Source organism: Loxodonta africana, chromosome 11 (assembly GCF_030014295.1).
Source record: "Loxodonta africana isolate mLoxAfr1 chromosome 11, mLoxAfr1.hap2, whole genome shotgun sequence".
Lineage (NCBI taxonomy): Eukaryota > Metazoa > Chordata > Mammalia > Proboscidea > Elephantidae > Loxodonta > Loxodonta africana.
In genome coordinates, this window is record NC_087352.1 from 18,129,175 (window position 1) to 18,157,145 (window position 27,971).

Here is a 27,971-nt window from a genome sequence, read left to right on the forward strand (position 1 = left end):
GCTGGGGACCCAGATTCCTGGGTCTCAGGGAGGAGGGGGATGGGGGCTCCAACTCCTGGGTCTCAGGGAGGAGGGGCAGGGGGCCTGGAATCCTATGTGTGAGAGAGCAGGGGGCTGGGGGCTCGGACTCCTGGGTCTGGGGGAAGAAGGGGCTGGGGGCCCAGACTCCTGAGTCTGAGGGGAGGAGGAAGCTGGAGGCTAGACTCCTGGGTCTCAGGAGATGAGAGAGTTAGGGCGTCGGACTCCTGGATCTTTATGGTTGTTGGAACGCAGCTTCTGGGGTATCCTCTGGTGGGAGATTGGGAGGGCCCAGATGCCCAACCCCAAGCCCCCAGTATCTCTTCTCTGCCACCAGAGCCACCAACAATCCACCTGGACTGCACAGGCAAGGCCGCAGATAATTCAATTGTGGTTGTGGCTGGAAACAAGCTGAGGCTGAATGTGGCTATCGCAGGGGAGCCCCGTCCCATCACCACTTGGCTAAAGGAAGATGAGGTATGGGGGGACTTCTGGGTGCCCTGGGTTCTCTTCCCTCTCAGCTCTGCTGGATGAGCTTAGACAAGTTGCTTTCCATCCCTAAGCCTCAGTTTCATTGTCTGTAAAACGAGGATGATGATTCCTTCTTCAGAGAATTGTTTTGAAAATTAGAGGTTACATTTGTCTATCATCTAATATAGGGCCTAGCACATGGTGGACATTCAATCCACTTATCCATCCATGCATCAATACAGCCATCCATCCAACCATCAATTCCTTCATTCATCTCTCTATATACTCATATATCTGTCCATCCATCAATCCATTGATCCATCAGTTCATTCATTCACCCCACCCACCCATCCATCTGGCGAATATTTTAATCCTGCATGTTTCAAACCCTGGGGCAGTTCAATTTTTCTTCTCTCCTCTGGAGTTCAGTTTCCTCTTCTATAAAACGGATAGACTTGCCTCAGTCTTCAATCATTCATTCACTCAGCATACATCCCCTTAGTTTTCCTCTATGCCAGACATTCAGGATACAACCATGAATCAGACCCAGCCCCTGCCTTCCAAGAGCCTTCAGGCTTGGGAAAAGATAGTCACAGTCCAGGGAGGTCAGGGCTGAGAGAAAGGGAGATACCAGAAGCTATGAGAATCCAAGATATGGAGCCACCACTTTCAGCTGGAGGCATCCAAGGATGCTTCCTGGAAGAGGTGACTCCTAAATGGGTCCTAAAGGATGAGTAAGAGTATTGCAGATAAAGAAGTGGGACAGGGCATTGCATGTATAGAGGACAACCTTGCAAAGGCTGGGGACAAAACAGTCTATTGTTTGAAATTAAGGATGGTGCTTGAAGGGTGAGGAATACAGTTGGGAGGAATGAAAAGGCTGGGTCTAGATCCAAAAAAGCCTCAAAGGCCAAGTTCAGAGCCTTGTACCTTGTGTGGTGATAAGAAACTACTGATGAACTTTGAGCAGTAGAGGAAGCACAGTCAGATCTGGGTTTGGGAAGAAGATGTAGAGCAAGGCCATCTCTTGGCTGTGTCTAGGTATTCTCGGCCACAGAGGGCAGGACCCGCATTGAGCAGTGGGTCGACTGCAGCAGCTTCGTGTTCGAGAGTACTGAGCGATCAGATGAAGGTCGCTACACTGTCAAGGTCACCAGCCCCACTGGCGAATGCTCGACCTCCATCTTCGTGAGAATTGTGGGTGAGCAGAGACAGCTGGGAGCACTGGGCCAGGGGGTGGTTCCCAGAGACTATGAGGAGGCCCCTAATTCCCCTGCCTCCCCGCAGATGTCCCAGACCCCCCAGAGGCTGTGCGTGTCACCTCAGTTGGAGAGGATTGGGCCATCCTTGTCTGGGACCCACCCAAGTATGACGGAGGTCAGCCAGTCACCGGTGAGTGCCCATATGCCAGTGTCCCCATAGCCTCTTATCTCCCCTACCCCATAACTCCTCCTTTGCCTCCCAGATTCCTCAGGATCCTCAATGACCTCCCGCGAAGGTCATTGTTTTTCATCTTTGATGCCCCACAATTCCTTTGGTCTTCCCCCCATGAGTCTTTTCTCCCCAGTGACCTGAGAATCCTCACTTTGGCCAATGGCCTGGAATTTTTTTTGTGTGACCCATGACCCCCTCTTGATTCCTAACCCCATGACTGGTGGCCTCTAACTGCTCTGTGACTTCTGAGATCAACTCTGGGCCATGTGACCTCTCTGATGTGAGTCTCACTGCCCCAACTGACTTGTGACCCCCACAACCTCCTCTTGACCACCTGCTTCTTTCTGCTTGGGGATCCTCCAGGGTACCTCCTGGAGCGGAAAAAGAAGGGCTCTCAGCGCTGGATGAAGCTGAACTTTGAGGTCTTTACGGACACAACCTACGAGTCCACCAATATGATCGAGGGCATTTTCTATGAGATGCGAGTCTTTGCTGTCAACGCCATTGGAGCCTCCCAGCCCAGCATGAACACCAAACCTTTTATGCCCGTTGGTAAGGCCTTCCTAGCCCCCTCACTGACCCTCTATCAACTTCTGACCCACATCCTGCCCTGCCATTGATCTCTGACCCATTGATCTTAGACCAAACAGTCTGTTGATTTCTGTTTCCTCTCATCCAACAACCCAACATACTGACTCCCAACCTTACCCATCCTCTTGATCCCTGCCTGATCCAACACACTTACCATTGTGACCCCAGACTCTGTGCTGACATTCCCCACTGACTTCTGACCTATCAGATTAACACCTATTCATGACCTTGGAGACCTCACTGTCCCTTGATATTTTGTTGTTTTAATGATCCTTGATACTTCGTTGCTCATTGACCTTTGTTCCACCATTTGATCCCTTTCCTGACCAATGACTCCAGCTCTGACCTTTGATCTCTCATTTACCCCAACAACCCCTTTCTCTGGATCTTTATAGCACCCACGAGTGAACCCCAGCACCTGATGGTGGAGGATGTGACAGACACTACTGCTACACTCAAGTGGAGGCCTCCAGAAAGGATTGGGGGAGGTGGCATCGATGGGTACCTGGTGGAGTACTGCCTGGAGGGATGTGAGTGACCCTGTTGGGCCTGGTTGGGGGCAGTGGCTCACCCAGAGCCTTGTCGTATCCAGTCCAGGGAACTGAAACTGGGGAAGTGCAGGGAGAGATAACCGGTGTAGTGGGCTGCTCTTGTTTTGTTTGTAATTGCCTGAAGTTCTACGATGGATGGGTGAAGCCAGGCCCCCAATGACCAGCTTGCCCCCTCTCCCTTCCTTCCCTCAATCCATTCTCCATCCAGCAATACCTTTTCTTCCATCCATCTATCCTTCAGTACATCTGTTTATCTAATGCCTATATCCCTCCCTTCCCTCCTCCTTTCCTCTTTCCTTTCTTTTATCCATTTGTCCATCCATCCATCCATCCGTCCGTCCATCCATCCAGCCATATTTCCTCTTCTTCCTCCCACCCATTAATCCCTCCACCCATTCATCCACCCATCCATTTCCTTATTTTCTTCCTTCCTTGTTCCCTCCTAATCATTTGCCTATCCAGTCATTCATCCATCCATCCACTCATTCTTCTGTCCATCTGAAAATCTTTTGGATCATCCAACCATCTATCTAGTAATATTTTTTTTCTCCCATGTACCTACTTACCACATTTTCTTTCTTCTTTCATTCCTTCCTTCCTTCCCTCACTCTTCCCTTTCTTCCATCTATCTACCCATGACTATCTAATCATCTATTAACAACCTCTTCATCCATCCATCCATCCATCCATCCATCCATCCATCCATCCATCCATCCATCCATCCATCCATCCATCCATCTCTCCATCATCCACTGAACAAACATTTATTGAGCACTAACTCCATGCCAGACCCAGTGCCACGGCTACAGAGATATCTCCAACATGGTCATCTCTCTGGAAAGACAGACCCGAATACAGATCATCTCGACACCGTATCCCAGGCTTCAAAGTCAGACAGATGTGGGTTCCAATCCTGCCCCTGAACTTTCTAATTGTGTGACCTTGGGCAAGTCTCTGAGCCTCAATTTCTTCATCTCAAAATGGCGAAGACAATTCCTATCTTGCCAGGGTACAGTGATGACTGCATTCGGTAATGCATGTACATGAATGGATGGTTGAACTCTTGTCAGCTTCTTCCCTCTTTCTCTTCCCGGAACACTTTACCTTGTTCTTTCCATGTTGCCCCACGCCCCATCTGTGCTACAGCCACTCTGATGTTTCAGAACCAAGCTTGCTAGAGTTTAGTCTGTTGATTGTTGGTCTGACCCACACTGGTTCACCAACCCATGGGATCAAGGCTAAACGGCATATCACAAAAAAAGCAGGAAATTTGTTGAGCTGTCTCTAACCACTACTCCCAGTTTTCCCTCCCAGATACACTTGTATGCTTGCTCCCCTGGCCCCCTCCTCTCGAGCCCTCAGACAGAGCCATGCTCCCTGTTCTTCTATCCCAATTTTGGCAGGACAGCAGAGCCTAAGAGCTTCCTAGAATCAGACAGGCCTGGGTTTCCTTCGTAATCCAACACATCCTAGCTATGTGACTTTGGCAAGTTCCTTAACCGCTCTGGGCCTCAATTTACTGATCTCTAAAATGAGAATAACATAGTACTGAGGTGAGAACTGATGAGCTAATACATGTGGCACCCTTAGAATCCTGGTCATAGTAAGTGCTAATAAATGTAAGCTGCTGCTGCTGTTGGTGCAATTTTATTTTGGTGGGGCCCAAGTGACCAGAAGGCCATTGAGTTGAGGGTGTGCAGAAAGGCTCAGATGGAGGTCTTGAGTTCCACCAGCCATGCTCCTGTCTTCGTAGCTAATGAATGGATCCCTGCTAACACGGAGCCCACAGAGCGATGTGGCTTCACTGTCAAGAATCTCCCAACAGGAGCAAAAATTACCTTCCGGGTTGTTGCGGTCAACATTGCAGGACGAAGCCAGCCGGCTACCCTGACCCAGCCAGTCACCATCCGGGAGATTGTAGGTGAGTGACCCCTGATGTCCTAAATACCAAGTTGGTGTCATTCAACCTGCCTTTTCAGTAGTCATCATTAGGGTCTCCCCAGTCAACCTCATCACCACTGGTCTCGCCATCCTTGAAATATCCCCTCGACCCAGCGCTGAGCCCCTTCCCTGTTTATGCCCACAGAGCAACCCAAGATCCGTCTCCCCCGCCATCTTCGCCAGACTTATATCCGTAAAGTGGGGGAGCAGCTCAACCTCGTCATCCCCTTCCAGGTACAGGGAGCTGGGGGAGCTGGGACCAGGGTTGAAGTGTGAGCTCCTCCAGGTGGGACACTTCTGTGTGTGCAGAGCCTGGTCTGACCTCTCTCCCTGTCTGTGGGTGCCCCCCCAGGGAAAGCCACGGCCCCAGGTGGTGTGGACAAAGGGTGGGGCGCCGCTGGACTCGTCCCGGGTGCACGTGCGGACTAGCGACATGGACACAGTGCTATTCGTGCGCCAGGTGGCCCGCTCTGACTCCGGGGAGTATGAGCTGAGTGTGAAGATTGAGAACATGACAGACACAGCCACCATCAGCATCCGGGTCGTGGGTGCGCCTCTGGGACAGGGTGGGGGGTGGGCAGGGAGAGAGGAACCGTGGGCTGGGAGAGGAATGGACCAGGAATTGATGAGAGGAGGGAGGAAGGAGAACAGGTGAGGAAGAGAGAATGGGATGGAGAGCACAAGTGAAAATACATGGCGGTAGGGAAGGAGGTGAGACAAGATGAGGATAGCACAAAGGTGAGGAAGTGAAAGAGACTGAAATGAGGGAGGAGGTAAGGTGGGAATACGGTAAGGTGAGGGTATGAGAGTGGGGAAAAGGCATAAGAAATATTAGAAAGGGGAGAGTTGCTGAGAAGAGCTGGAGATGGGAAGAGGAAACGAGGAAATGAAAAAAGATTGGCATGAGAAGAGGAGGTAAAGAGGGTGGTCATGGGGAGACAAGGTGAAGAAGGTGGGCTTGGGGAGAGGAGGTGAGGAGGGGCAGGTTTGGGGACAGGAGGTGAGGAGGGTGGGTATAGAGGGAAGAGGTGACGAGAGCAGGTGTGGTGAGAGGAGTGAAGAGAGTAGGTATGGGGAGGAGGTAAGGAGGAGTGGGTGTGGAGGGAAGAGGTGAGGAGAGTGGGTGTGGGGACAGGTGAGGAGAGTAAGTGGGGGGAGGAGTTGAGGAGGGGTGGGTGTGGAGGGAAGAGGTGAGGAGAGTCGGTGTGGGGACAGGAGGTGAGGAGGGTGGGTGTAGGGGGAGGAGGTGAGGAGGGACAGGAGGTAAGGAGCTGGACAGGTGAGGGACTGGGGCTGGCATGTGACCCTCCCTCTTCAGAAAAGGCAGGGCCAGCAGAGAACGTGATGGTGAAGGAGGTGTGGGGCACCAACGCCCTGGTGCAGTGGCAGCCCCCCAGAGATGATGGGAACAGCGAGGTCACAGGCTATCTCATCCAGAAAGCTGACAAGAAAACCATGGTGAGAGATAAGAGGGAAGGGATGGGGTGGGCAGTAGGGGAGTAGAGCTGGTGAGGTTGCCAGAGCAGGTGTTGCTGTTCCCATTTCACAGCTGGGGACACTGAGGCTCTGAGAGATTAGGAGGACAGGGTGTGGCTGCGAGGGAAGCCTTTTGGCTGAGATTTGGTGCCTGATAGGTTGTCATGTGTAAAATTCACAATACAAAATTAACAATGAACCATTTTAAAGTGAGTGTACCATTCAGTGGCATTTAGCACATGCACGGTGTTGTGCAGCCATCACCAATGCCTAGTTGCAAAGCATTTCCATCACCCCCAAAAGGAACTCAGTACCCATTAAGCAGTGTCTCCATAGTCCCCTCCCTCAAGCCCCTGGCAACCACTAATCTCCTTTGTGTCTCTACGGATTTGCCTATTGTGAGTTTTTCACATAAATGGAAGCATACGATGTTTGTCCTTTTGTGTTTGGCTTCTTTCGTTCAGCATAATTTTTTCAAGGTTCATCCATGTCATAGCGTGTATAGGAACTTCATTTCACTCTATGAATGTCCCTCATTTTATGTCTCTGTTCATCAGTTGATGGACACTTTGGTTGTTTCCATCTTTGACTATTGGGAATGGTGTTACTAAGAATGATGGTTTTTTGTTTTATTTTATTTTTGTTCTTCTTGAGAATATACACAGCAGAATCTACACTAATGCCACAACTTCGACCTGTACAATTCAGTGGCATTGATCACATTCTTCAAGTTGTGCAACCATTCTCACCCTCCTTTTCCAAGTTGTTCCTCCTTCATTAACATAAATTCACTGCCCCCTAAATTTCCTACCTAATCTTTCAAGTTGCTGTTGTCCATTTGTTCCCTTATAGATTTTAAAAGAGCACAATGCTCAAGGCACACATTCTAATTTATTTATTTATTTATTTATTGTGCTTTAGGTGAAAGTTTACAAATCAAGTCAGTCTCTCATACAAAAAGTTATGCACACCTAGCTGCTATCCTCCTAATGAGACAGAACATTCCTCCTCTCCACCCTGTACTCCCCATGTCCATTCAACCAGCTCCTGTCCCCCTCTTCTCAGCTCGCCACCAAACAGGAGTAAGGCAGACATTCTTTTTACTAGTTAAATTGAAGCTACTGTTTGGTTTTAAGAGGACTTCAGGGGATATTTTTGGTGTAAGGTGTAACAATTATCTCAGGGCAATAGTTTCAGTGGTTCATTCAGCTTCAGTGGCTCCAGAAAGTCTGGGTTCCATGAGTATTTGAAATCTTGTTCAACATTTCCCCCCTTTTGATCAGAATTCTTCTATAAATCTTTGATCAAAATTGATGGGTTTCTTTTAAGTGGGGTGCACTTGGGTGTACTTCTCTCACCCCCGTCCCTTCTTGTGTCTCCGTCCACTTGTGTGTGTCCCTGTGGGCCTGACCCTCCCTGTCCCTGCACTAGGAGTGGTTCACCGTTTACGAGCACAATCGCCATACCTCCTGCACTGTGTCTGACCTCATCGTGGGCAACGAATACTATTTCCGTGTATACAGTGAGAACATCTGTGGACTCAGTGACTTACCTGGTGTCTCCAAGAACACGGCCCGTATCCTCAAGAAAGGTATTTCTGCCGCCCTCCACAGAGGTCCACCCTTGACTCCTCTGACCCTCTCCTTCTCCCCAGGACTCAATGTAGATGGTACCTGGTGACAAAAAAGAGGGGTTGGGTTTGTTCCGTGGATTGGGGGACATTCTGGGAACTCAGTCACCTTACAGGTATATCTCCTCTCATCCAGGACTCACCCTCAAACCGTTTGAGTACCAGGAGCATGACTTCCGAACAGCTCCCAAGTTCCTGACACCTCTAATAGACCGGGTTGTCATTGCTGGGTATTCTGCTGCTCTCAACTGCGCTGTCAGAGGCCACCCTAAGGTGCCAGGATGGGGCTCTGAGATCTGTGGGTATATATGTGTACAGAATCTTGGAAGGAAATCTTCAATAAGATAAAACCTCACTCCCTGCCATGCCTGCTCTTCATCCCTGAGATTCATGGGATCTCCTCATTTTAAACCCATTTCCAACACCAAAAGCCCACTTCCAACACCAAAAGCACACTGCCTCCTTTCTCTGGCTCAAACTGAACTTTCTAGCTTCCTGTTTCTCTCCTCCCCTGGCCAGAGCCTGGGTCTCACAAATCACTCTGGCTTCTTGCCTTTTTCTCTGCCCCATGACTGCCAGGTACAGCTCGTCTTGGCAGCCTGAGGAAATGGCCATTTAGTCTCTTTTGTTTTACTCAAGGATAAACGTCAACTGCTCTGAAACAGAAATCACTGGCAGGTTTAAAATTCCATGGCTTTCTAGGGTGTTCCTGCTCCCTCAATTTCCAGACTGATGTTTGTGAATGTGAACACTTGCAACCTCGAGCTCCAGTGACCTGGCTAGATTAGTGGTTGGCAAACTACAGTGCGCCAGATCCAGCCCACCACTTGTTTTTCTAAGTTACACTGAAACACAGCTATGACCATTTGTTTACATACTGTCTGCGCTGCTTTTGCACTACGAACAGGAAAGCTCAGTAGTTACAACAGAGACCATAAGGCCCACAAAGCCAAAACTATTTTACTATCTGGGCCTTTACAAAAAAAGTTTGCCAACCTGTGATCTAGACCTCAGGCTTTTTTAGCTTCAGCCCCCTTAGACGCACCATGGATTCATTAGTTCTCCTACTACTCATGTTATTTACTAACTCCAGTCATTCGTTCACTTACCAATCCATTCATTTGTTCACTTCATCATTCACTCCATTTACTCATTTACCTCATTCATTCATTCACTCGTTTTCATTTATTCTTTCAACAAACATTTTCAGAGGCTTTCTATGTGCTGGAAGAACCAGACAAGAAGTTTCTGTATGTTGAGGGAGACTGACATTAATCAAAAGTCACACAAGTAAAGCTTATAAATGGTGGTAACTTTGGTAGAGAAGTGCAGGCAGTTATGAGAGTATAAAACAGGTGTTCCCATCCCAGTCCGAGGAGTCCCTGGGGTGGTGCAAACAGTTAATGTGCTTGGCTGCTAAATGAAAGGCTGGAGGTTTGAGTTCACACAGAGATGACTTAGAAGAAAGGCCTGGCAATCTACTTCCGAAAAATAAGCCATTGAAAACCCTACGGAGCAGAGTTCTACTCTGACACACATGGGGCCAGCATGATTTGGAATTGACTCAATGGCAACGGGTTACTAGTCCCAGTCTGGGGGCCAAGAAATGGCATGTGGGCTGAGACCTGAAGGATAGGAAGATGCGAATTAAGTAAAATGAGGAGGGAAGGGCAGTGTCCAAAGAGGAAACAGTCAGTGCCAAGGACTTGAGATGGGAGTCTAGACTGGTCTGTTTGAGGTGTGGTTGCAGTAGAGGGAGGGAGGGAGAGGAGTGACAGGTCAATGTGTTTTACGTGTTGCAAGGACATAAATTTCTGGGGGTCAAAGGGTGTAATGTTATGGATTGAATTGTGTTCCCCCCCCCCACACATACAATGTGTGTAACTTGGTTAGGCCATGATTCTCAGTATTGTGTGGTTTTCTCCACTTTGTGATCTGATGTGATTATCCTCTGTGACACAAATTCTAACCTCTATGATGTTAATGAGGCAGGATTAGAGGCAGTTATGCTAATGACACAGGACTCAATCTACAGGATTAGGTTGTATTTTGAGTCCAATCTCTTTGAGATATAAAAGAGAGAATGGAGTAGAGAGGAGAGAGACCTCATTCCCACCAAGTAAAAAGAGCCAGAAGCTGAGCACATCCTTTGGGCCTGGGGTCCTTGCACTGAGAAGCTCCTAGACCAGGGGAAGATTAATGACAAGGGCTTTTCCCCAGAGCCAACAGAGACAGGAAGCCTTCCTCTGGAGCTGGCGTCCTGAATTTGGACTTCTAGTCTCCTAAACAGAATAAATTTCTGTTTGTTAAATCCATCCACTTGTGGTTTTTCTGTTACAGCAGCACTAGATAACTAAGACAAGAGGTGAGCACAGAGAAGTAATGGGGGCCAAGTTATGTAGGGCCCTGTGAGCCACACAAGTAAGCTCTTTATTCTGAAAGCAATGTTGACGTTGTTGGATGCCATTGAGTTGATTCCGACTCATAGCAACACCATGTGACAGAGTAGAACTGCCCCATAGGGTTTTCTTGGCTATAATCTTGATGGGAATAGATTGCCAGGTCTTTTCTCCTGTGGAGCTGCTGGGTGGGTTCAAACCACCAATCTTTTGGTTACCAGTGGGGCACTTAACCATTGTGTCACCAGGGCTCCTATTCTGACAGCAATAGGGTGCCTTTAACCACTACCCTGCAAAGTAGACAATATCAGCCTACTATTATAGAAGAGGAGACTGAGGGTCAGAGAGAATAAGTGACTAATTCTAGATCATTCAGCAAGGAGGTGGCACAGCCAAGACTAGAATCCAAATCTACTTCCAGAGCCCCCTTGGGCCATCACCCATATGATCCTCTCTAATTTTGCTTCTTCTCCTGTTCCCCTCAACAGCCGAAGGTGGTCTGGATGAAGAACAAGATGGAGATTGGTGAAGACCCCAAGTTCCTGATGACCAATCACCAGGGAGTCCTGACACTGAACATCCGCCGCCCTTCCCCCTTTGACGCTGGGACTTACTCCTGTCGGGCCGTCAATGAGCTGGGGGAGGCGCTGGCTGAGTGCCGGCTGGACGTCCGAGGTGAGGATGCGGGGTCCCCTACATATTGCCTGGCTGACCCTTACTCCTGTCCTTTACAAACAGAACAGGGGGCCCCAGGGAAAGCAATGTTAGGATCCAGAGAGGACTCAGCCCTGGGCTAATTAGGAAGCCGAACTCAGACACATACAGGAACAATGCAGGGTGACTGGTGCTATTAAAGAAGGTAGCCCCAGGGCATTATGGGAGCTGGGGTGGAGGCAGCACCTGACCCAGCCTGGGCAGGAGAGGGAGTCAGTGAAGGTTTTCCAAAGGAGTTGAAGAACAAATAAAAGTGAGGTGAAAGAGGAGAAATTTGTTGCTAACTGCCGTCGGGAGCCCTGGTGGCGCAGTATTTAAGAGCTTGGCTGCTAACCAAATGGTCGGCAGTTCAAATCTATCAGCTGCTCCTTGGAAACCCTATGAGGCAATTCTACTGTGTCCTATAGGGTCCCTATGAGTCGGAATCAACTCCACAGCAACAGGTTTGGGTTTTTAGTTTTAGTTGCCATCGAGTCGATTCTGACTTAGGGCGACCCCATGTGTACAGAGTAGAACTGCTCCACAGGGTTTTGAATGGCTGTGACCTTTCAGAAGCAGATCGCCAGGCCTGTCCTTGAAGGCACCTCTGGGTGGGTTTGAACCAACAACCTTTTGGCTAGTGGTCGAGCGTTAACCGTTAGCACCACCCAAGGAACTGGGTGGGACAGTGTAAGCTTGCTCCCCTTGCTGGCCAATGAATACAGCACACGAAGGGGGTGTGGTGGGGGCACATGAATTTAGGACCTGTCCCTGAACCCACCTTGTTGTTGCTGGGTGCCGTTGAGTCCACTCCGACTCATGGTAACCCTGTATGTCCAAGGAGAACTGCCCCATAGGGTTTCCTAGGCTGTAATCTTTCTGGGAGCAGACTGCCAGGTCCTTATTTCCACAGAGCTACTCAGTGAGTTCCAACTGTCGACCTTGCAGTTAGCAGGTGAGCCTTTAACCATTGTGCCACCAGGGCTTCTTACTCACCCCTTCCTCATTTCCCCCACAGTGCCACAGTGAAGCCTTCTCTTCTATGCATCAAGATGACTGCCTGCTGAATCGTCATCCCAATCCCTGACCTCCCGGGTCTGTGTTTCCCTTTCTGGAGTTAGCATTAAGAACATGAGTTGATGAGTCTTGTCTCGGACTCTCACGTGTGTGTTCTTCAATTTGCAGTTGAGGGTGGTCATGTCTGGGTTGGTGATGAGGGCCGTCATGTTGGAATGGCAACCACAATAAGGCAGCCATGATGAAACTGATCAAATTGATCCACCCATCTCGGAACAGCTACTTTAGTGAGGCAACCATGTGGTACTGGCAACTACAAGTCAAAGATGACCCAAGGCCATGCTGAGGCAGCTAGACTGGAAAGGTATTCTAGTGAAGAAGCTATGCTGCAATGGTGGGCACTACCTCATAGGGACGGCCCCAAGGAATTAAGACACGGTGAAGTGAAGACCAGGTTGAGACAGCCACACTGGAAAAGCTACTTCAGTGAGGTAGCCATGTTGAACTGACGACGACAATGATGAAACTGCTCACTGACCTGGATGTTGGTTCTTAATTGGCTGATCTTTATTAACTTTAATAATTTATCTGTCCAGCCCCGAGGGAAGGCATTCTTAGTCTTTCATACTCTCAAAGGATGTTGGAAGAGTCAGAGTCCCCAGAGTTCCGAGATCTGTGGGTCAAGTCTAGTTTCCATAGCTGGAGTCTGGGTATGAGAGAGAGCTTATCTCAGAGGCCTGGATCTGCGGATATTTCTGCAGTTTGGGGGTGGGGAGGTGAGCTCTGTATTTACTGGAAAGGCAGGGAGAGGGGTATATCGAGAGGAAGAGGCTACACAGGTTCCAGTGCCCCCCACCTTCATGGACTCTTGCCCTACCTCTTCCCTCCCCCAGGCCTTACAGGGAACTGGGACATCTGGCCTGGTGGACTCCACACCTTCAGGGCCCAGGCAGTCACTGCCTATATTCCACTGTGGTAGCTCGGGGGAGAGAGGCTACCAAGTGTCCCCAAGTAGGAAAATAAAGCCACTTTGGCTAGAGGCACCAAGGCCCTGTAGGCCTTGCCCTGCTTTATGATCTTGCTGTCTTTACTCTCAGGCTTTATAAACTTCAAGGACCCAGGCATCCGGGCCCCCAGCCCCTCCTCCCTCAGACTCAGGAGTCCAGGTCCCCCTCAGACTCAGGAGTCCAGGCCTCCAGCCCCCTCTATCCTCAGACACTGGAACCTAGGCCACGGTCCTCTCCTCCCCCAGACCCAGGAGTCCAGGCCCCCAGCTCCCTTCTCCTCTCCCCTCCACCGACCTGGAACCACCCACTACCCCACCCCCACCATCTTCCAGCCTTCTAGCTTCCTATGGTCCCGCCCCTTCACCTCATTCCCCTCCTCTCGGGCTGCAGCTGCCTCCTGGTCCTCCTCCTCCTCTTCGTCCTCCTCTTCCTCTTCATCCTCCCCATCCTCGAGCCCCGAGTCCTCCTGCGTGAAGGGCACGGCTCCCTGTGCTGAGTGGAAGCGAAGGCGGTAGAGCAGCCGCACCCACTGGCCAAACTCTCTGTCGCGGGTCTCAGGTGGGGCCCGCAGCTGCAGGTAGAAGGCACGGCCAGTGCGGAACTTGACCTTGAGCTGCCTGCGGCACTCGTTGTGGACGAAGAGCTGGACAAACTCTAAGGGGAACAGCCTGGGCGGGCAGGAGGGGTGGCCTTAGGGTCCCAGCCTCCCCCCGCCCCAACTCGCCCGCCCCTCCTCTGTCTGGAAGAAATTCCGTTGTCTCCTGAATTTCAATCCATCTCCAGCTTTATTCCAAAGGCATGGATTTAAATTCACCTATAAGATTTCTCTATGAGTCGGAATCGACTGGAAGGCAGTGGAGATATATATATATATATATATAAAGATTTCTCTAAGGAGCCCTGGTGACGCAATGGTTAAGCGCTTGGCTGCTCACCGAAAGTTGGTAGCTGAAACCCACCCAGAGGCTACTCAGGAGAAAGACTTGGCGATCTGCTCCCATAAAGACTACAGCCTAGGAAACTCAATGGGGGCAGTTCTACTGTCACACGGGGTCCCTTACTCGACGGCACCCAACAACAACAAAGATTTCTCCCCTTTGTGGCTCCTGCTGGCCCTCTCTCCTCTACTCCAGAATATACAACTGCACACGTGCAATCTCCATTTGCGTGTTGGATCGACATTGGCTACATAACGTCCCAAATCCAAGTGCCTGACCCCTACCCCCAATGGGCTCCTGTGTCCCCATTCCAGCTCCATCCTGCCCGATCCAATTCTCCGCAAACCCTGGTAGCTCCATCTTCAAGATGTACCCACACTACAACCACTTCTCGCTCCCTCCACCGCCCCGCCCAGTCGCTCCCTCACTGGGCTCCCTGACTCTGCTCCTACCCCCAGTCTGTTCCCCACACGGCCACCAGAGGACGCCTGTGAAAACCTGAGTCAGCTACCCCCTTCTCTGCTCATACTCCTCTGTGGCTTCCGTCTTCCTCAGAAAAAATGCGAAGTCCTCACTGTGGCCCACATGGCCCTGCAAGAGGTATGGTTCCCCCTCTGACCTCACGTCCCATGCCTTCCCCTCGATTACTTGCCATTCCTCCACAACACCAAGCAGTGGTAAACACACCAGACTCAACCTGCCTCAGGACCTTTGTACCAGTTGTTCCTTCTGTCCGAATTGCTCTTCCCCTTCTTTTCTTTCAGGTCTTCCTCAAGGGGCACCTTCATGCCCTCCCTGTCTTATATGTCTCCACGGACCTTACCGCGCCTAACAAATGGTTCAGTATTTTGTCTGCCTTCCCAGTAGACTGCAAGCTCGCTGAGGGCAGGGATCTGGGCCCAGTTTGTTCCCTACACATTAGTAGGTGCTCAACAAATAAACCCATTGTCTTTGAGTTGATTCTGATTCATAGCCACCCTGTAGGACAGGGCAGAACTGCCCCATAGGGTTTCCAAGGCTGTCATCTTTGCGGAAGCAGACTGCCACGTCTTTCTCCCGCAGGTAGCTGGTGGGTTTGAACGGCCAACCTTTTGGTTAGCAGCTGAATGCTTAACCACTGTGCCACCGGGGCTTCTGCTTAATGAATACTTGTTGGATATCTGAATGAATGAACCACTCAGGCCCCCAGTGTGGCACTGAGCTTGATTTAAGGTCCAACAAGGCAGATGACGTAACTGAAGAGAGGGTGGGTGACTTGCCTGAGGTCACCCAGCTGCGATGTGAACCCAGGCCAGTTAATGGTCTTAAACACACACCCTGTGGGCCAGCAATACCACCTCTAGGAATGACCTTAAGATTCTCTCACACCTGCGCAGACTTCTGCACATGGATGGCCACAATGAGGAGGGGTTCCATTGGCTATAATCCCAGGTGACACCAGATAGCCAGCAACTCAATCAACTGCTGGAAGAATAACAGGTGGCATTTACGGAGTGCTTTACTCTGTGGCAGGCACTGTTCTAAGTGCTTACGAATACTAACTCAGGAGATGGGCTCTTCCCTTATGCCCATTTTCCAGATGAGAAAACCCGAGGCACAAACAGGTATGGAACTTGGCCAAAGTCAGTGAACAAGAAGTGAAGCCAAGTTTTGAACCTAGGCTGTTTGAAGGTAAATATTTGTTCCAAGCCAGTCACTGGCACATTGTAACAGCAGAAAGTGGACATGGTGCCTGAAGAGGTGTGGCTTATTAATCTTGTATGTCCGAAAAAAGGTGCCGGTGGCAGTACTCATGCTGATATGAGTACGCATATAGTGCTTATGAAGGCAATAGGAGTAGGAAGTAGCATACAGTAGGTGTCTAACACACATATATATACGCCCATCAGTAATTACAGGAGCCCCGGTCGCTCAGTGATTACGAACTTGGCTGCTAAGCAAAAAGTTGGCGGTTCAAATCCTCCAGTTGCTCCCAGGGAGAAAGATCTGACAGTCTTGCTTCCATCAAAATTACAGCCTTGGAAACCCTATGGGGGCAGTTCTACTCTGTCACATGGGATTACTATGGGTTGGAATTGACTTAATGGCACCTAACAACATCAGTAACTGCTCCAGAGGAGTCCTCGGGTGCAAACGGTTAACACACATAGCTGCTAACCAAAAGGTTGGAGGTTCAAGTCTACCCAGAGGTACCTCAGAAGAAAAGCCTGGCAGACAACTTTCCAAAAACCAGCCATTAAAAACCCTAGGAAGCACAGCTCTACTCTTGGACACATGCACACTCGGGGATCTCGATGAGTTGGAGTTGACTCAACAGGAACTGGTTTAACTGCATCAGAATAGCTCGGGGGCCACAAGCTGGTTAGATTTGGGGGGCCGGGGGGAGCATCTTGAGGCTGCGTTTGCAGAGCAAGGGCACCATTTTTATTTGATGAGGTGTTTACTTGAAGGGAAGAAGCCCTGGTGGTACAGTGGTTAGGCACTTGGCTGCTAACCAGAAGGCTGGCAGTTTGAACCCACCAGCCGCTCCGCGGGAGAAAGATGTGGTAGTCTGCGTCTGTAAAGACTTGGAAACCCTACAGGGCAGTTCTGTGTCCTACGGGGTTGCTATGAGTTGGAATCACCTTGATGGCAATCAGTTTGGTATTTGCAGGGTAGGGCAGGGTGCTTAAGGAGCTCATGAGAGGGTCAAAGCCACCCACTCCTCAGCACCACCATAAGTGTTCTTCCAGCTGTACTCTTGTGAGTGGGGAGGTCAATTGATGGGGCACTAGTATTTCAAACAAAAGGAATGCTAGACAGTAGAATACAGAATAGAGTACTGCTTTGTGAAACTTACAAACCAGTTGTAGTCAGCTGACTCCAACTCATGGCGACCCTGTGTGTCAGCACAGAACTGTGCCCCACATGGTTCTCAGTGGCTGATTTTTCACAAGTACATCTCCAGGCCTTTCTCTGGAGACTTCCCTGGGTAGACTCGAACATCTAACCTTTAGATTAGCAGCTGAGCACTTAAACATTTGCACCACCAGGGACTCCTTTTAACTTGTAAAAGCCAAACCCAACCCACTGCCATAGAGTCGATTCCGACTCACAGCAACCCTATAGCCCCATAGGGCTTCCAAGGAGCAACTGGTGGATTCGAACTGCTGACCTTTTGGTTAGCAGCCAAACACTTAAACACTACACCACCAGGGCTGTAAATAGCCTTGAGTGAATTAGTTCTGGTCAGAATCAGATTCTGCCTCCGAGTGAGTTACTAAGAAATCTTTTGGATTTCAAAATTGCAGACAAAGGGTGGTTGACTTGTGTGTGTCACAATGCAAATTTCTTCCTTCCTTCCTTTTCTTTTTTTATCTTTTTTCTTCATTTTTGTCTTTGTTTTTCTGTATTTATCTTTTTTTGTTGTTCTTTTTTCTCTCTTATTAACTTTGAAATGTGGTCAGTATAGTGAGAACCACTGGCAGGCAGAACGTTTCAATTATTTAAATGTTTCATTATTTGCAGCTGGAGAGGGCATGGAGGTGGGCAGGTGCCAAGGATGATTTTATGCTGTGTGTTTTGTACTTTTGAGTGTTTGCAGTATATTACTTTTTCGATAAAAAATAAAGTCTGAAAGGGCAGTGTCTGTGTGGCACAGGAACTCAAAAATTGGAAGTTGGCAATTATTAGCAATCACAAGGAGCCTCAGGTTTGAATCCCAGCCCAGCCCTAACCCCTGTGGGACCCTGGGCAAGTGGCTCCCCTCTCTAAGCCTCAATTTCTCTCTTTGGAGTGTGGGGCTCCTTGTATGAGATCAGAGATGAGATTGTGTGCATGGGCCCAGGGGGTACTTGGGATGCAGTAGGAGCAGCATAAATGCCGGTTCTCCTAACCCCTCCCAGCATATAGCTGAGGACTGTTTCCCTTGTGTCTATCTGTTGTTATTGTTAACTGCCATCCAGTCAGCCCCCAACTCATGGTGACCCCTTGCACAGCAGAACAAGACACTCCCTGGTCCTGCACCATCCCCATCATCTGTTGTGGATTGGGATTCATAGAGTTTCCACTGGCTGATTTTCAGAAGTCAATCACCAGGCCTTTCTTCCCAGTCTTAGTCTGGAGGATCCGTTGTAATCTGTGCAGCATCACAACAGGCAAGCCTCCACTGACAGATGGGTGATGGCTGTGCAAGAGGGGTATTGGCCAGGAATCGAACCAGGTCTCCCCAAGGAAGGCGAGAATCCCACCACTGAACCACCACTGCCCTCTCATGTCTATTTAGCCCCTGTTTTTTGGTCCCTGGGGATGGCTCAGGCTGGTTCTCCTGGGAGTGGATGGCAGCCCAGAGAAGGCTGGCAGCCATTCAAGGCTCCTGGCCCTGGGGGTTGCCTGGGTGAAGAGAGGTGTTGGAGGGGAGGAGGATGCCCAGAGTTGAGGAAGGAGGCTGGGGTGGGGGCAGTCACCCAAAGAGCTGTAGGTGTCCATTCTCCTTGGCAGGGCCTGCTAGCAGCAACAGGTCTGGGAGTTCCAGGGCTGGACTGGAGGCTGCCACTCCCATGGTGACCTTGTTGGCGACTTCTCCTAACCGGGTCACCTGGGGCCGGGGGTCAGAGGTTAGAGGTGGGATAGATGAGCAGCAGAATTGAGAATGGATGAAAGGTTGGAAATGTTGGTAGGGTTAAGGGTCATGAACCAGGCGAGTTAAAAATCAGGGCAGGGATCAGATATCCTGGGATCAAACGTCAAGAGTCATAAAGGGAAGCAAGGGAGCCAGGTGTCAGGATTCATAGAGAAACAAAGGGTTTGGAAGTATGGAGGGCATAAGGTCATATATTATCAAGAGCTGGAGATGGGGAATCCCATGAGATGGAGGTTATGGGCGAGGTCAGAAGCACGGAGAGCAGGGGTTTCCCAAGTCATGAGGTGAAGGGTCAGGGCAAGGCTCTGAGGTATGTGACGGGTCCCCGGGGCTCCACACCTGCACGAAGTTGCTCTCAAAGATAGGGAAGTCCCGCAGCTGGTCGAATTCGCCGCTCAGAAGGTGGCGTTGGAGCCGGCCAGGCCGGCCCGTGGGACAGGCTGGAGCCAGGGAGCTTTCTGGAAGGGCAAAGTTCCGGGGTCTATAGCAATAGGCTGAGCTTGGGGACGCCCCACGATAAGGGTGGTGGTATCCCGGCTCTCTGCCGCCGCTTCATCGGCCTGGTTCCACCCCGGAGCCTGCCCATGCTCCACTCCCTTCCCTTCGGCCCAGTTCAGCTCCTCACCTGCCATCCCACCTAGTCTAGCCTCACCTGCTCCACAGAGGTCCGACTTAGATTTGCCCCGCTTCATCGCGACGCCCCCGCCCCCTGCGGGGACGGGAAGGAAAAGCCCCAGGAGGAAACCGGAGGGCGGAGACGCGGGCTCTGTGACGTCACAAGGCGGAGGACAGGGTTGGTGACGTCACTGGAGGGGCGGTGCCCGGAGACAACGGTGAAGAGGCTACCGCGCCGCTGACGTCACGTCTCGCTCGCCTGGCGGTGTCAGTGCGCAGGCGTCAGGAGCCCGCGCAGGCGCACGGGGGCGGGGGATGCGGCACGTTCATCCCGCAGTGCTCCGCGGCGCTCTGCTCACACCGGCCTTTTGACAGGTGGGAGAGCACCGAGATGGCGGCGGCCGGCGCTGGCGCAACTCGGCTGCTCCTGCTCTTGCTGATGGCGGCAGCAGCGCCCAGCCGGGCTCGGGGCAGCAGCTGTCGGGCCGGGGCCGCGACACGGGGGGTGAGTTCTTATTGGCTGTGCATAGGAGGCGGGGCCGACCGAAATCCAGGTCTTGGGCCTTGAGATCGGCTAAGGTGGAAACAAAGTTGCGCAGGCCCGAGAGTGAAAAAGTGAAAAAATGGTGGAAAGCGAGGCTGCAGTTCTGCATACGATGAAGTGCCCGGGCCAGGAACGAGACCGCACCGGCTGGGAGAGAAAGCGAGAGGAACGTTAGGAAGGCTTTAACTTATGAATATGCATGAGGGGCGGGGCTCGGATGGACCCTGGTGCCTGCGCGTTTGGTGGGGTGAAAACGAGGCTCCTCCTAAGCGAAAGGTTGGGGGCGAGGGGAAAGAACGTTGGGAATTCGCAGCTTTTGAATATACATGAGAAAGTGTGGCCCCAGTGGTATCTTGGCCAATCAGACTTTGGGGCGGTTAATGCAAGAAAGGCGGAGCGCTCTTGAGGGATTGGAGATGTGCCTCGTGAATATGCATGAGGGGCGTGGCTGGGGCGGAGTCTTGAGCTCTCGGGATTCTTATACTGTGGAAGTAAAGCTGCACAGGTACTAGGGTGTAGGTCTGTGGAGGATACAGAAGTAGGCGAAATTTGAAAGTTGGAGAAAGGGAAGGTGTTGGTCTTTAATTTATATGAGCGGATGGGGTCCAGGCTGTTGGGGTTGTTAAGGTGAAAACGAGGCCGCCTGGAAGGTGCCCTTTAACTCATGACCTGCAAATTGAAGGTCTGGTTTAGAGGGGGTGGGAACCCAGATAATGAATATTTATGACGGTAGTTTCCTGTGGAATCCTGGGCCAGAGTCAGTTGTTGGTGTTAATATGAAAATAAGGCCTCTCTTAACACATCGGAAACCTGGTGGCATAGTGGTTAAGTGCTACAGCTGCTAGCCAAAGGGTCGGCAGTTCGAATCCACCAGGCGCTCCTTGGAAACTCTATGGGGCAGTTCTACTCTGTCCTATAGGGTTGCTATGAGTCAGAATCGACGCGAGGGCTCTGGGTTTTTTTGGTTCTTAACACATCGTTCCTGGGGTCTGTGGATTCTGCCCTACCAAGGGCTCAGTGGTCCTTATCTGGGCCTGTTTCTCCTGCAGGCCGGGGCAGAAGGCCGAGAAAACGAGGGCTGCGGCACGGTGGGGCTGCTGCTGGAGCACTCATTTGAGATTGGTGAGTCCCCGCCCACACGCCAAAAGGCTCCGGCTCCGGAGTCAGGACTCCGGTCCAGGTGCCATTCCGTGCCTGTCCATTTACTAACAGATTTCCTCTGGAGCGGAGGGCATGGGAGAAGACAAACATTGCATTTAAATGCTCCTTTAGAAAAAAAAAAAAATTTTTTTTTTGTCTTGTCCACCAGGCACTCCTTGGAAACCCTCTGGGGTAGTTCTACCCTGTCCTATAGGGTCCCTATGAGTTGGAAGCGACTCTATGGCAACGGGTTGTAGAGTCCCTGGGTGGTGCAAAGGTTAACGTGGCAACGGGTTTGGTTTTGGTTTTTTGCCTTGTTAGGGGAGCCCTGGTTGCGCTGTTGCTGACAAAGGGTTGGCAGTTAAAACCCACCAGCTGCTCCAAAGGAGAAAGATGTGGTAGTCTGCTCCCGAAAAGATCACAGCCTTGGAAATTTTATGGGCTAGTTCTTCCCTGTCCTATAGCATCGCTGTCAGAAAGTTTTCAGAGTACTCGTCGGTGCAGCAGTCATCATTTCAGAGCAGGCTTTTTGCAACAATGGCCGTGTGCCCTGCACTGGTTAGCTGCTTGTCACGGATAAACTCAAGCATCCTCACAGCAGCTATTCGAGGTAGTAAGTGTTGGTGTTGTCCCTATTTTCCAGAAAAGGAAGCTGAGACTCAGATGGGGAAGCACACCACACAAGGTCCCTTGTCAAGTGAATAGGAGGTGGGACCAACTCCAAAGCCCAACTTAAACAGCCAAGATTCAGGTGTCCAGGTTCCCAGAGCCCCAGCGTCAGTGCTGACAGAGCTAATAACAGAGTCTCAGGCCCCAGACCCCTGGGCGCTTGTTACAAACACCAAAGCTCTGCCCTCCCCAGACCCACTGACTCAGAGCCTGGCATATACCTAGAACAAGTCTGTGAATTTTGACAGCCAAACAGTTGGAGTTTCTGAGCTCCACAACCCCGTATTTTGCAGCTAGGGAAGCTTGAGGCTCAGAGAGGTTATGTGACCATTCCCTGGGTCACCTGGTAAGGCAGAGGCAGGGCTTAGGAGCTTTGGAGTTCAGGTACCTGCTGTAGGCTGCACTGTGGGGCAGGAGGGCAGGCCAGGGTGGGATGTCCCTGAACCGCAAATGGGAAAATAAAGGCTCCAGATAGGGAAGGGACTCGGTCCCTGCTGAGCAGAGGTGAGGCAGAAGGTGGAGTCCAGGCCTCCTGGCCCCTGTGGGAGTCAGCGGGTGCTGTGGGAGGGTGGCTGCTGAACCTGGGCTCCCCACAGATGATGCCATGCACTTCAGGAAGCGGGGCTCGCTGCTATGGAACCAGCAGGATGGCACCTTGTCCCTGTCCCAGCGGCAGCTCAGTGAGGAGGAGCGGGGCCGTCTCCGGGTGAGGTGGGGCCTGGGATGGGGGGGACATCTAGCCGTTCGTTTCTCTCAGCAGCCCCCTCCGGCCTCCCTGTACCTCTCCCTCCCTGTCTATGCCACCTACGCCCTCACCCTCTGCCCCAGCCATCCTCCCAGGGCCAAGTAGTACCCGGGCAGCCACATGCTCTGCCCGGAGTGCGGGCAGCCTGCGGCCTGCGTGCCTCAGGGCCTCTGAGTGTGCTGCTCCTTCTGCCTGCGCTCTCCTCCCCGACAGTCCCCACACCATGGCTTCCTCTCTCTCCTCTGCCTGTAGTCAGTTAGGATGAAGTTTGGTTGTAAGGAGGAAGAGGTTCCCCTAACAGCCATGATTAGATAAGCAAAGGCTCCACCACCCCCTCCCAGGCCTTGCCTGGCCCCACTAGTGGTGGTGCAAGGAGGTGGGGGCTCCAGCCAGTTCTCAAGGCAGCAGGCTAGAGGAGGGGACGAAGGGGAACAGAGGGGAACAGCCATCTTTTAGTGAGTGTGCCAAAGCTGCTTCGTTCCCATCCACTTTGCCGTGGGCCAGAGGCAGCCGGAAGGAAGGCTGGGAGACATGGGTTTCGTCCTGGTAGCCCCTGTTCAGTGGTGCCTTCGCTGTGGAGGATGTTGGGGGTGGTCTGCCTCAACCCACCTGTCCCACCTGGTACCTACTGACTCTTTCTTTGGCACAGCTCACAGCCATCATTGCGTGGTCGTCTGTGTCTCTGTCCTCCAGCCTGGGAGCTGTGTGGGGGGGTCGACCCATCTCGGGCCAGTGCTCTGGTTGAACTGTCAGGTGATGGCAGGACCCCATGTGCCTGGCCCTGGGTGGGGATGGCGAGTGGAGATGAGTCAGCCCAGGGCTGTGCCCCGAGAGCTCCCAGCCTGGTGGGACAGATAGCCCCAGACACACACACCACAGCCAGATCTGCCCTGTGACAGGCATCCCAGAGCACTGGAGTCCAAGGAGGTCCTGGCCAACCCAGGCCCGGGGATGGCTTATTGGAGGGCCCCTGGCTTGCTATGGAAGTTGGATGTATAAGCCCTGGCCCAGTGCCTGACGAGGGTGGAGTCTCAGGGGCCTTGGAGACTGTGGGCACCCAGCAGAGGGCGAGAGGATCCTGCCTTGTGTGGGAAAGTACCTTTGGCTTTGGCCTTCGTACTGGGAGTTTTTTAAACTGGCTTAAGCTTCAAGGAAAATTTATTGGCCCATGTAATTGTAGAGTTCAGGAATGGGGTTAGTGTCAGGTGCGGCTGGATCCAGGTACGTGAATGGCGTCCTTAGACCTTGCCTCACTCCATTGCTGGGCTTTGTTCTCCTCTTATGGCTGTCATCAGGTGGGGTGGCCTCTGCTGCTCCAACCTCCCTCACTGGCTGGGCCACGCCAGCAGGAAGAGTCCTGGGCAGACTCAGGTTGCTGGGCCAGGGGTGAGGGATGCTAGTTGGTTGAGCCTGGGACAGTCTTCCTGCAGGGGGCCCAGTGGTCACCAAGGCCTGTGGGGGCTGGGCACCGTCCCTCTCACCACCCTCCCTCTGCGCTCCCTGTAGGATGTGGCAGCCCTGAATGGCCTCTACCGGGTCCGGGTCCCACGGCGACCCGGGGCCCCTGAGGGCCCAGAAGCTGGCGGCTATGTCTCCTCCTTTGTCCCTGCGGTGAGTCAGTGACGAGGACCAAGACCCCTCCTCGTTCCTCCTGTCTGCCTCCATCCAGTCCCACTGTTCCTGCCTCCACTGGGCAGAGGACAGGGAGCTGGCCCCACCACTGAGGACCTCCCGGCGGGGCGGGGGGGCGGGCAACCAGGGTGCCTGGGGCCTCAGTGGAGGCAGCATGGGCATAGTGGGGGCCCAGGCAAGGCTAGCAAGCGTGGGCTTGTGCCTGAGGGTGGCAGGAGCCATGGAAGGGTTTGAGAGGTGCTTAAGGTGCTTTGGGGGCCCTGGGGGAGGGGATGTGGCCTGGGCAGCAGCCCCTTAGCCTCCCTGACGTCCCGCACCCCTCCCCCGCAGTGCTCCCTGGTGGAGTCACACCTCTCAGACCAGCTGACCCTGCATGTGGACGTGGTTGGCAATGTGGTGGGTGTGTCGGTGGTGACACTGCCCGGGGGCTGCCGCGGCTACGAGGTGGAAGACGTGGACCTGGAGCTGTTCAACACCACAGTGCAGCTGCAGCCGCCCACCACTGCTCCAGGGTGAGCGCCCAGAGGACTGGCTTCCTCCCATGACTCCTCCTGCTACCGCAGGATCTCACCACCCGTGCACCTCTTCCTTCCGCCTGCCCTGCTGGCCCCTCACCAGCCCTTCTGTCCTTCTGTCCAGCCCTGAGACAGCAGCCTTCATCGAGCGCCTGGAGATGGAGCAGGCCCAGAAGGCCAAGAACCCTCAGGAGCAGAAGTCTTTTTTTGCTAAATATGTGAGTGTGGTTCCCCCGCCCCTCTGCCCCTTCTGCAGGCCCAGGTGGCTGGGCCCTTTGCCCTTTCCTCCCCCGTGGCCCTTGGGGTCCTGTCTCTTACCCTCCAGATCTCCTGAGTGCAGGGCTCATCGTGTCCCTTCTGGCCCCTTCCTGATCTAGGCCCGCATGGAGCTGGGGGGAGGGCTGTGGTCCCCAGCCCCTGTCAGCGCCCCCCCCACAAAAAAAGCTCTGGAATGTCCCAGTTCAGCAGCCTGCCAGCTGGGGAGCTGGATGGTGCTAGGAACAAGAGAGGCTTGAGGGGGGAGGTGTGGACACTGGGGGGGAGTGTAAGGGGAGGCACAAGCATCCCAGTCTCTCAAGTGGGGACTTGTTTGGAGGAAGGGCTGTGTGATGGCTGTGAGGAGGGGAGGCATAGGTAGGCTCTAGGCGCTGACAGGAGACCATGGGGAGGCTGGGATGAGGGCCTGGTGGGGGCGAAGGAAGCCTGAGCTGGGGGCACGTGAGGCTGTAAGGGATGGGATGGGCTGAGAGATTTGAAAGGCAGGTGGGGGGTTTGGCAGGAGGAAGGGGGGGTTGGGAAAGGGGGTCAGGAAAGTTGGGCAGCTGGAGAGCAGAAAAGGGCCAGGACTGGGGGAGCCTGGGAGACTGTGGCCGAGTGTGGGGCACTTGGGAGTGCTGGGGCCCAGGAGGCCACCTTGAGCTGGGGGGTAGGGACTGTGCTTCCAGAAGCAGCTCAAAGGCCCAGGAGGCCTAGTGGGCAGAGGGCTGGGGGGATGGAGGGTGGGCAAGTTGGGAGTGGCCGGTCTTGTCTGAGGTGCTGGTCACCTGAGAATGGAGACCAGGGCCAGGCTGTGGGCAAGGACCAGCTAGGAGGCAGAGTGGGCAAGGGTGGGTGGCAGGTTGCTGAGCCCAGGACACTGAGCCCCACTGTCCTGTGCGTGCTGGGTGCTGACTGCCAGCCTGAGGTCAGGACAACAGGAATAACCACACTGTGGGGAAACTGAGACCCAGGGGAGGCTGCGGCCTTGTCTGAGGGTCCCCCATCCAAGGGTCCCCCACCCACCCGATGGCCGCAGGCCCTGAGGCTGCCCTGACGTGTCACCCCCTCCCTTCTCAGTGGCACCTCATCCTGGGGGGGGCCGTGTTGCTCACAGCCCTGCGTCCTGCTGCCCCGGGGCCCGCACCGCCACCGCAGGAGGCCTGAGTGAGGACCCCCCCCACCCTCCCACACCCTACCCTGCCTGTAGTGATGTAGGGGACCTGGGCCCCCCTCACGTGGCCTCCCCCATGCCGGTCCCCACACCTACCTCTTACCCCGGGGCCTGGGGTCTGGGCAGAACGATGCTGACACTCACACCCTCCTCTCTCTCCCTGTGTCTGTGTCTGTTTGTCTGTGCTCCTGTTTGCTCTCTGCCCACAGTGGATGTACATCATCCCCGTCGTGCTGTTCCTCATGATGTCAGGAGCGCCGGACACTGGGGGCCAGGGTGGGGGTGGCGGTGGGGGTGGTGGTGGGGGCAGTGGGCGGTGAGGGGCTGGGCTGCCCTGGGTCAACACCGTTGTCCCCTCCCTAGGCCATGCCCCTCCTGCCCAGAGGTCATCACAAGGATTAGCACCCCTCCATCCCCCCCATCCTTCTGTGTCAGCCCCTGTTAACCACAGGAGTCACCAGGCCATTTCGACAAGTCCCTCCTTGGCCTCTGTGTCCCTGTTGGGGACAAGTGGCTCCCTTCGGGGCCCTTCAGTGTTGGCACATGTCTATCTGCTGCCCCCTGCCCTCTCTCGCAGCCCCTCTGTACCCCCATGGGTTCCCTGTGCCCACAGAATAGAGACCAAGCTCCTACCTTGTGCCCTGTCCCCATGCCCCACTCCTGAGCCACAGTTTTGGGAACACGCCGAGTTCTCTCCAGCCTTCGTGCCTCTGGTGTGGTGTTCTCCCCTGGGGGCCATCCTGCCAACATCACTGGACAGGTGATCTCACCCAGATGCTCAGGGCGACCCCTGATCAGCTGACACTGGATGGGGCCCCCCCATCTGTCTTCCCCTGAGGGTAGCGGTCCCCCTACAGAGCTGGTCCTGGCCCAGAGCAGGAGCACAGGGGCGGTGGGGACGGGGTCATGGACTGACCGTCAAGCTGACCTTGATCTGCCCGTGGCCAGGAGGCTCTGAGCAGCAGTTTAGGATCCCTGCCTATAGGAAGGCTTGAAGAAATGTTTTAAGTTAAGCGAGAAACAAAATGTCGATGGAGTCAAAGGCCAGATGATGTACATAGGATCCCTTTGGCCTTGATCTTGAGGCTCTAGAAGGTCTGACCTAGTACAGGGAGTAAGAGGCCATGCTGGGGCCTTCGTTATTGACCCCGCCCTTTCTTTTTACCTATTTAAAAACACAGACAAAACAATATATCAAAATGTATAAGATAATATATTGAAATGTATAAACGTTTTGAAAAGCTACAATTTCTAGCAGCCAAGTGCAACTGTTTCCTTTTTTGGCTGCAAGCCATGTACAGGCTTACTGGATTCTGTTTAATAGATGATTCAGAAACCCCAAACAAACATGGTCCGTGGTCGGCATCATCTGTCATAACGGCCGTATGATGGTCTGCTGTGTCCTGTAGCAGCTTATTAAGCTTTTCCGTAAGTGTTCGACATGGAGCCTGCTTCCTGGTTTATGTGCTTATAAACAGTGCTACAGTGAATGCTCTCATGCAGGCTCTCTTTGGTGTGAGTTTGAATTATTTCCGTGGGACAAATGACTAAAAATGGAATTACTATGGCAGATTAAAAAGTGTTTTATGAATAAATAGTAAATCCACGTGGCTCAGCTATCAAAACAGCATAAAAAGGCACACGGTGCTAAGTGTTGTTTGCCCCAATCACTTTCTCTCTTTTATTTGTCCTCCTAGAGTATCTTTATGCCAGTGTAAGCAACTGTGAATGTGTATGACTTCCCTCTCTTTGTAACACAGGGTAGTGTGTCATGTATATATACACTGTCCTGCACTTTTTTTTTTTTTCACTTTCATGGTATATCCTGGAGAGCTTTCCTTTGCAGCGCGTAGGGGGTGTCATAGCTGTTTGTCACAGCTGCGTGTGTAGGGGTG

General features: G+C 52.7%; 3 protein-coding genes across 5 annotated transcripts in view; 2 read left to right on the top strand and 1 right to left on the bottom strand.

Annotated features, from left to right (window-relative positions):
* Window positions 1-12,772, top strand: part of SPIB (Spi-B transcription factor) — a 36,833-nt gene extending 24,061 nt beyond the window's left edge. Inside the window, exons 20-32 of the mRNA XM_064294062.1 lie at window positions 356-495; window positions 1,531-1,690; window positions 1,777-1,881; window positions 2,287-2,475; window positions 2,910-3,044; window positions 4,819-4,986; window positions 5,152-5,240; window positions 5,359-5,554; window positions 6,325-6,464; window positions 7,914-8,073; window positions 8,249-8,385; window positions 11,000-11,186; window positions 12,223-12,772. Coding sequence (XP_064150132.1) covers window positions 356-495; window positions 1,531-1,690; window positions 1,777-1,881; window positions 2,287-2,475; window positions 2,910-3,044; window positions 4,819-4,986; window positions 5,152-5,240; window positions 5,359-5,554; window positions 6,325-6,464; window positions 7,914-8,073; window positions 8,249-8,385; window positions 11,000-11,186; window positions 12,223-12,233 — 1,817 coding nt within the window. The 3' untranslated portion in view covers window positions 12,234-12,772. The remainder of the gene's footprint in view (window positions 1-355; window positions 496-1,530; window positions 1,691-1,776; window positions 1,882-2,286; window positions 2,476-2,909; window positions 3,045-4,818; window positions 4,987-5,151; window positions 5,241-5,358; window positions 5,555-6,324; window positions 6,465-7,913; window positions 8,074-8,248; window positions 8,386-10,999; window positions 11,187-12,222) is intronic.
* On the bottom strand, window positions 12,613-19,589 carry GARIN5A (golgi associated RAB2 interactor 5A). The gene is made up of 5 exons (XM_064294074.1): window positions 19,413-19,589; window positions 19,131-19,227; window positions 18,612-18,794; window positions 13,593-13,896; window positions 12,613-12,927 (listed from the first exon to the last, which is right to left on the bottom strand). The coding sequence occupies exons 1-5, from the start codon at window positions 19,477-19,479 to the stop codon at window positions 12,871-12,873; spliced, it is 708 nt and encodes a 235-aa protein (XP_064150144.1). The 5' UTR covers window positions 19,480-19,589; the 3' UTR covers window positions 12,613-12,870.
* A 118-nt stretch (window positions 19,590-19,707) lies between these two features.
* Window positions 19,708-27,678, top strand: EMC10 (ER membrane protein complex subunit 10). Of its 3 annotated transcripts, none has more exons than XM_003406837.4 (7): window positions 19,708-19,907; window positions 20,996-21,068; window positions 22,352-22,461; window positions 24,007-24,111; window positions 24,463-24,644; window positions 24,772-24,865; window positions 26,286-27,678. In XM_003406837.4, exons 1-7 carry the CDS (start codon window positions 19,794-19,796, stop codon window positions 26,394-26,396), a joined length of 789 nt encoding a protein of 262 aa, XP_003406885.1. In that variant the 5' UTR covers window positions 19,708-19,793; the 3' UTR covers window positions 26,397-27,678. The 3 variants fall into 3 exon arrangements, with proteins under 3 accessions (XP_003406885.1, XP_064150143.1, XP_064150142.1); XM_064294073.1 differs by lacking the exon at window positions 26,286-27,678 and adding an exon at window positions 25,983-26,085; XM_064294072.1 differs by lacking the exons at window positions 19,708-19,907; window positions 26,286-27,678 and adding an exon at window positions 25,983-26,085 and having other exon boundaries at window positions 19,937-21,068.
* Window positions 27,679-27,971: the final 293 nt, after the last annotated feature.

Excerpts from the sequence above, each read along its gene's own strand:
- GARIN5A (XM_064294074.1), bottom strand. The coding sequence starts at position 19,479 with ATGAAGCGGGGCAAATCTAAGTCGGACCTCTGTGGAGCAGGTGAGGCT. Across the intron at positions 13,897-18,611 it reads GGACACCTACAGCTCTTTGG|GCTGTTCCCCTTAGAGTTTG; the intron begins GTGACTGCCCCC and ends CTGCCCGCCCAG. Across the intron at positions 12,928-13,592 it reads CCCGAGAGGAGGGGAATGAG|ACTCCAGCTATGGAAACTAG; the intron begins GTGAAGGGGCGG and ends TCTCATACCCAG.
- EMC10 (XM_003406837.4), top strand. The coding sequence starts at position 19,794 with ATGGCGGCGGCCGGCGCTGGCGCAACTCGGCTGCTCCTGCTCTTGCTG. Across the intron at positions 24,112-24,462 it reads TCTCCTCCTTTGTCCCTGCG|TGCTCCCTGGTGGAGTCACA; the intron begins GTGAGTCAGTGA and ends CCTCCCCCGCAG. Across the intron at positions 24,645-24,771 it reads CCGCCCACCACTGCTCCAGG|CCCTGAGACAGCAGCCTTCA; the intron begins GTGAGCGCCCAG and ends CCTTCTGTCCAG.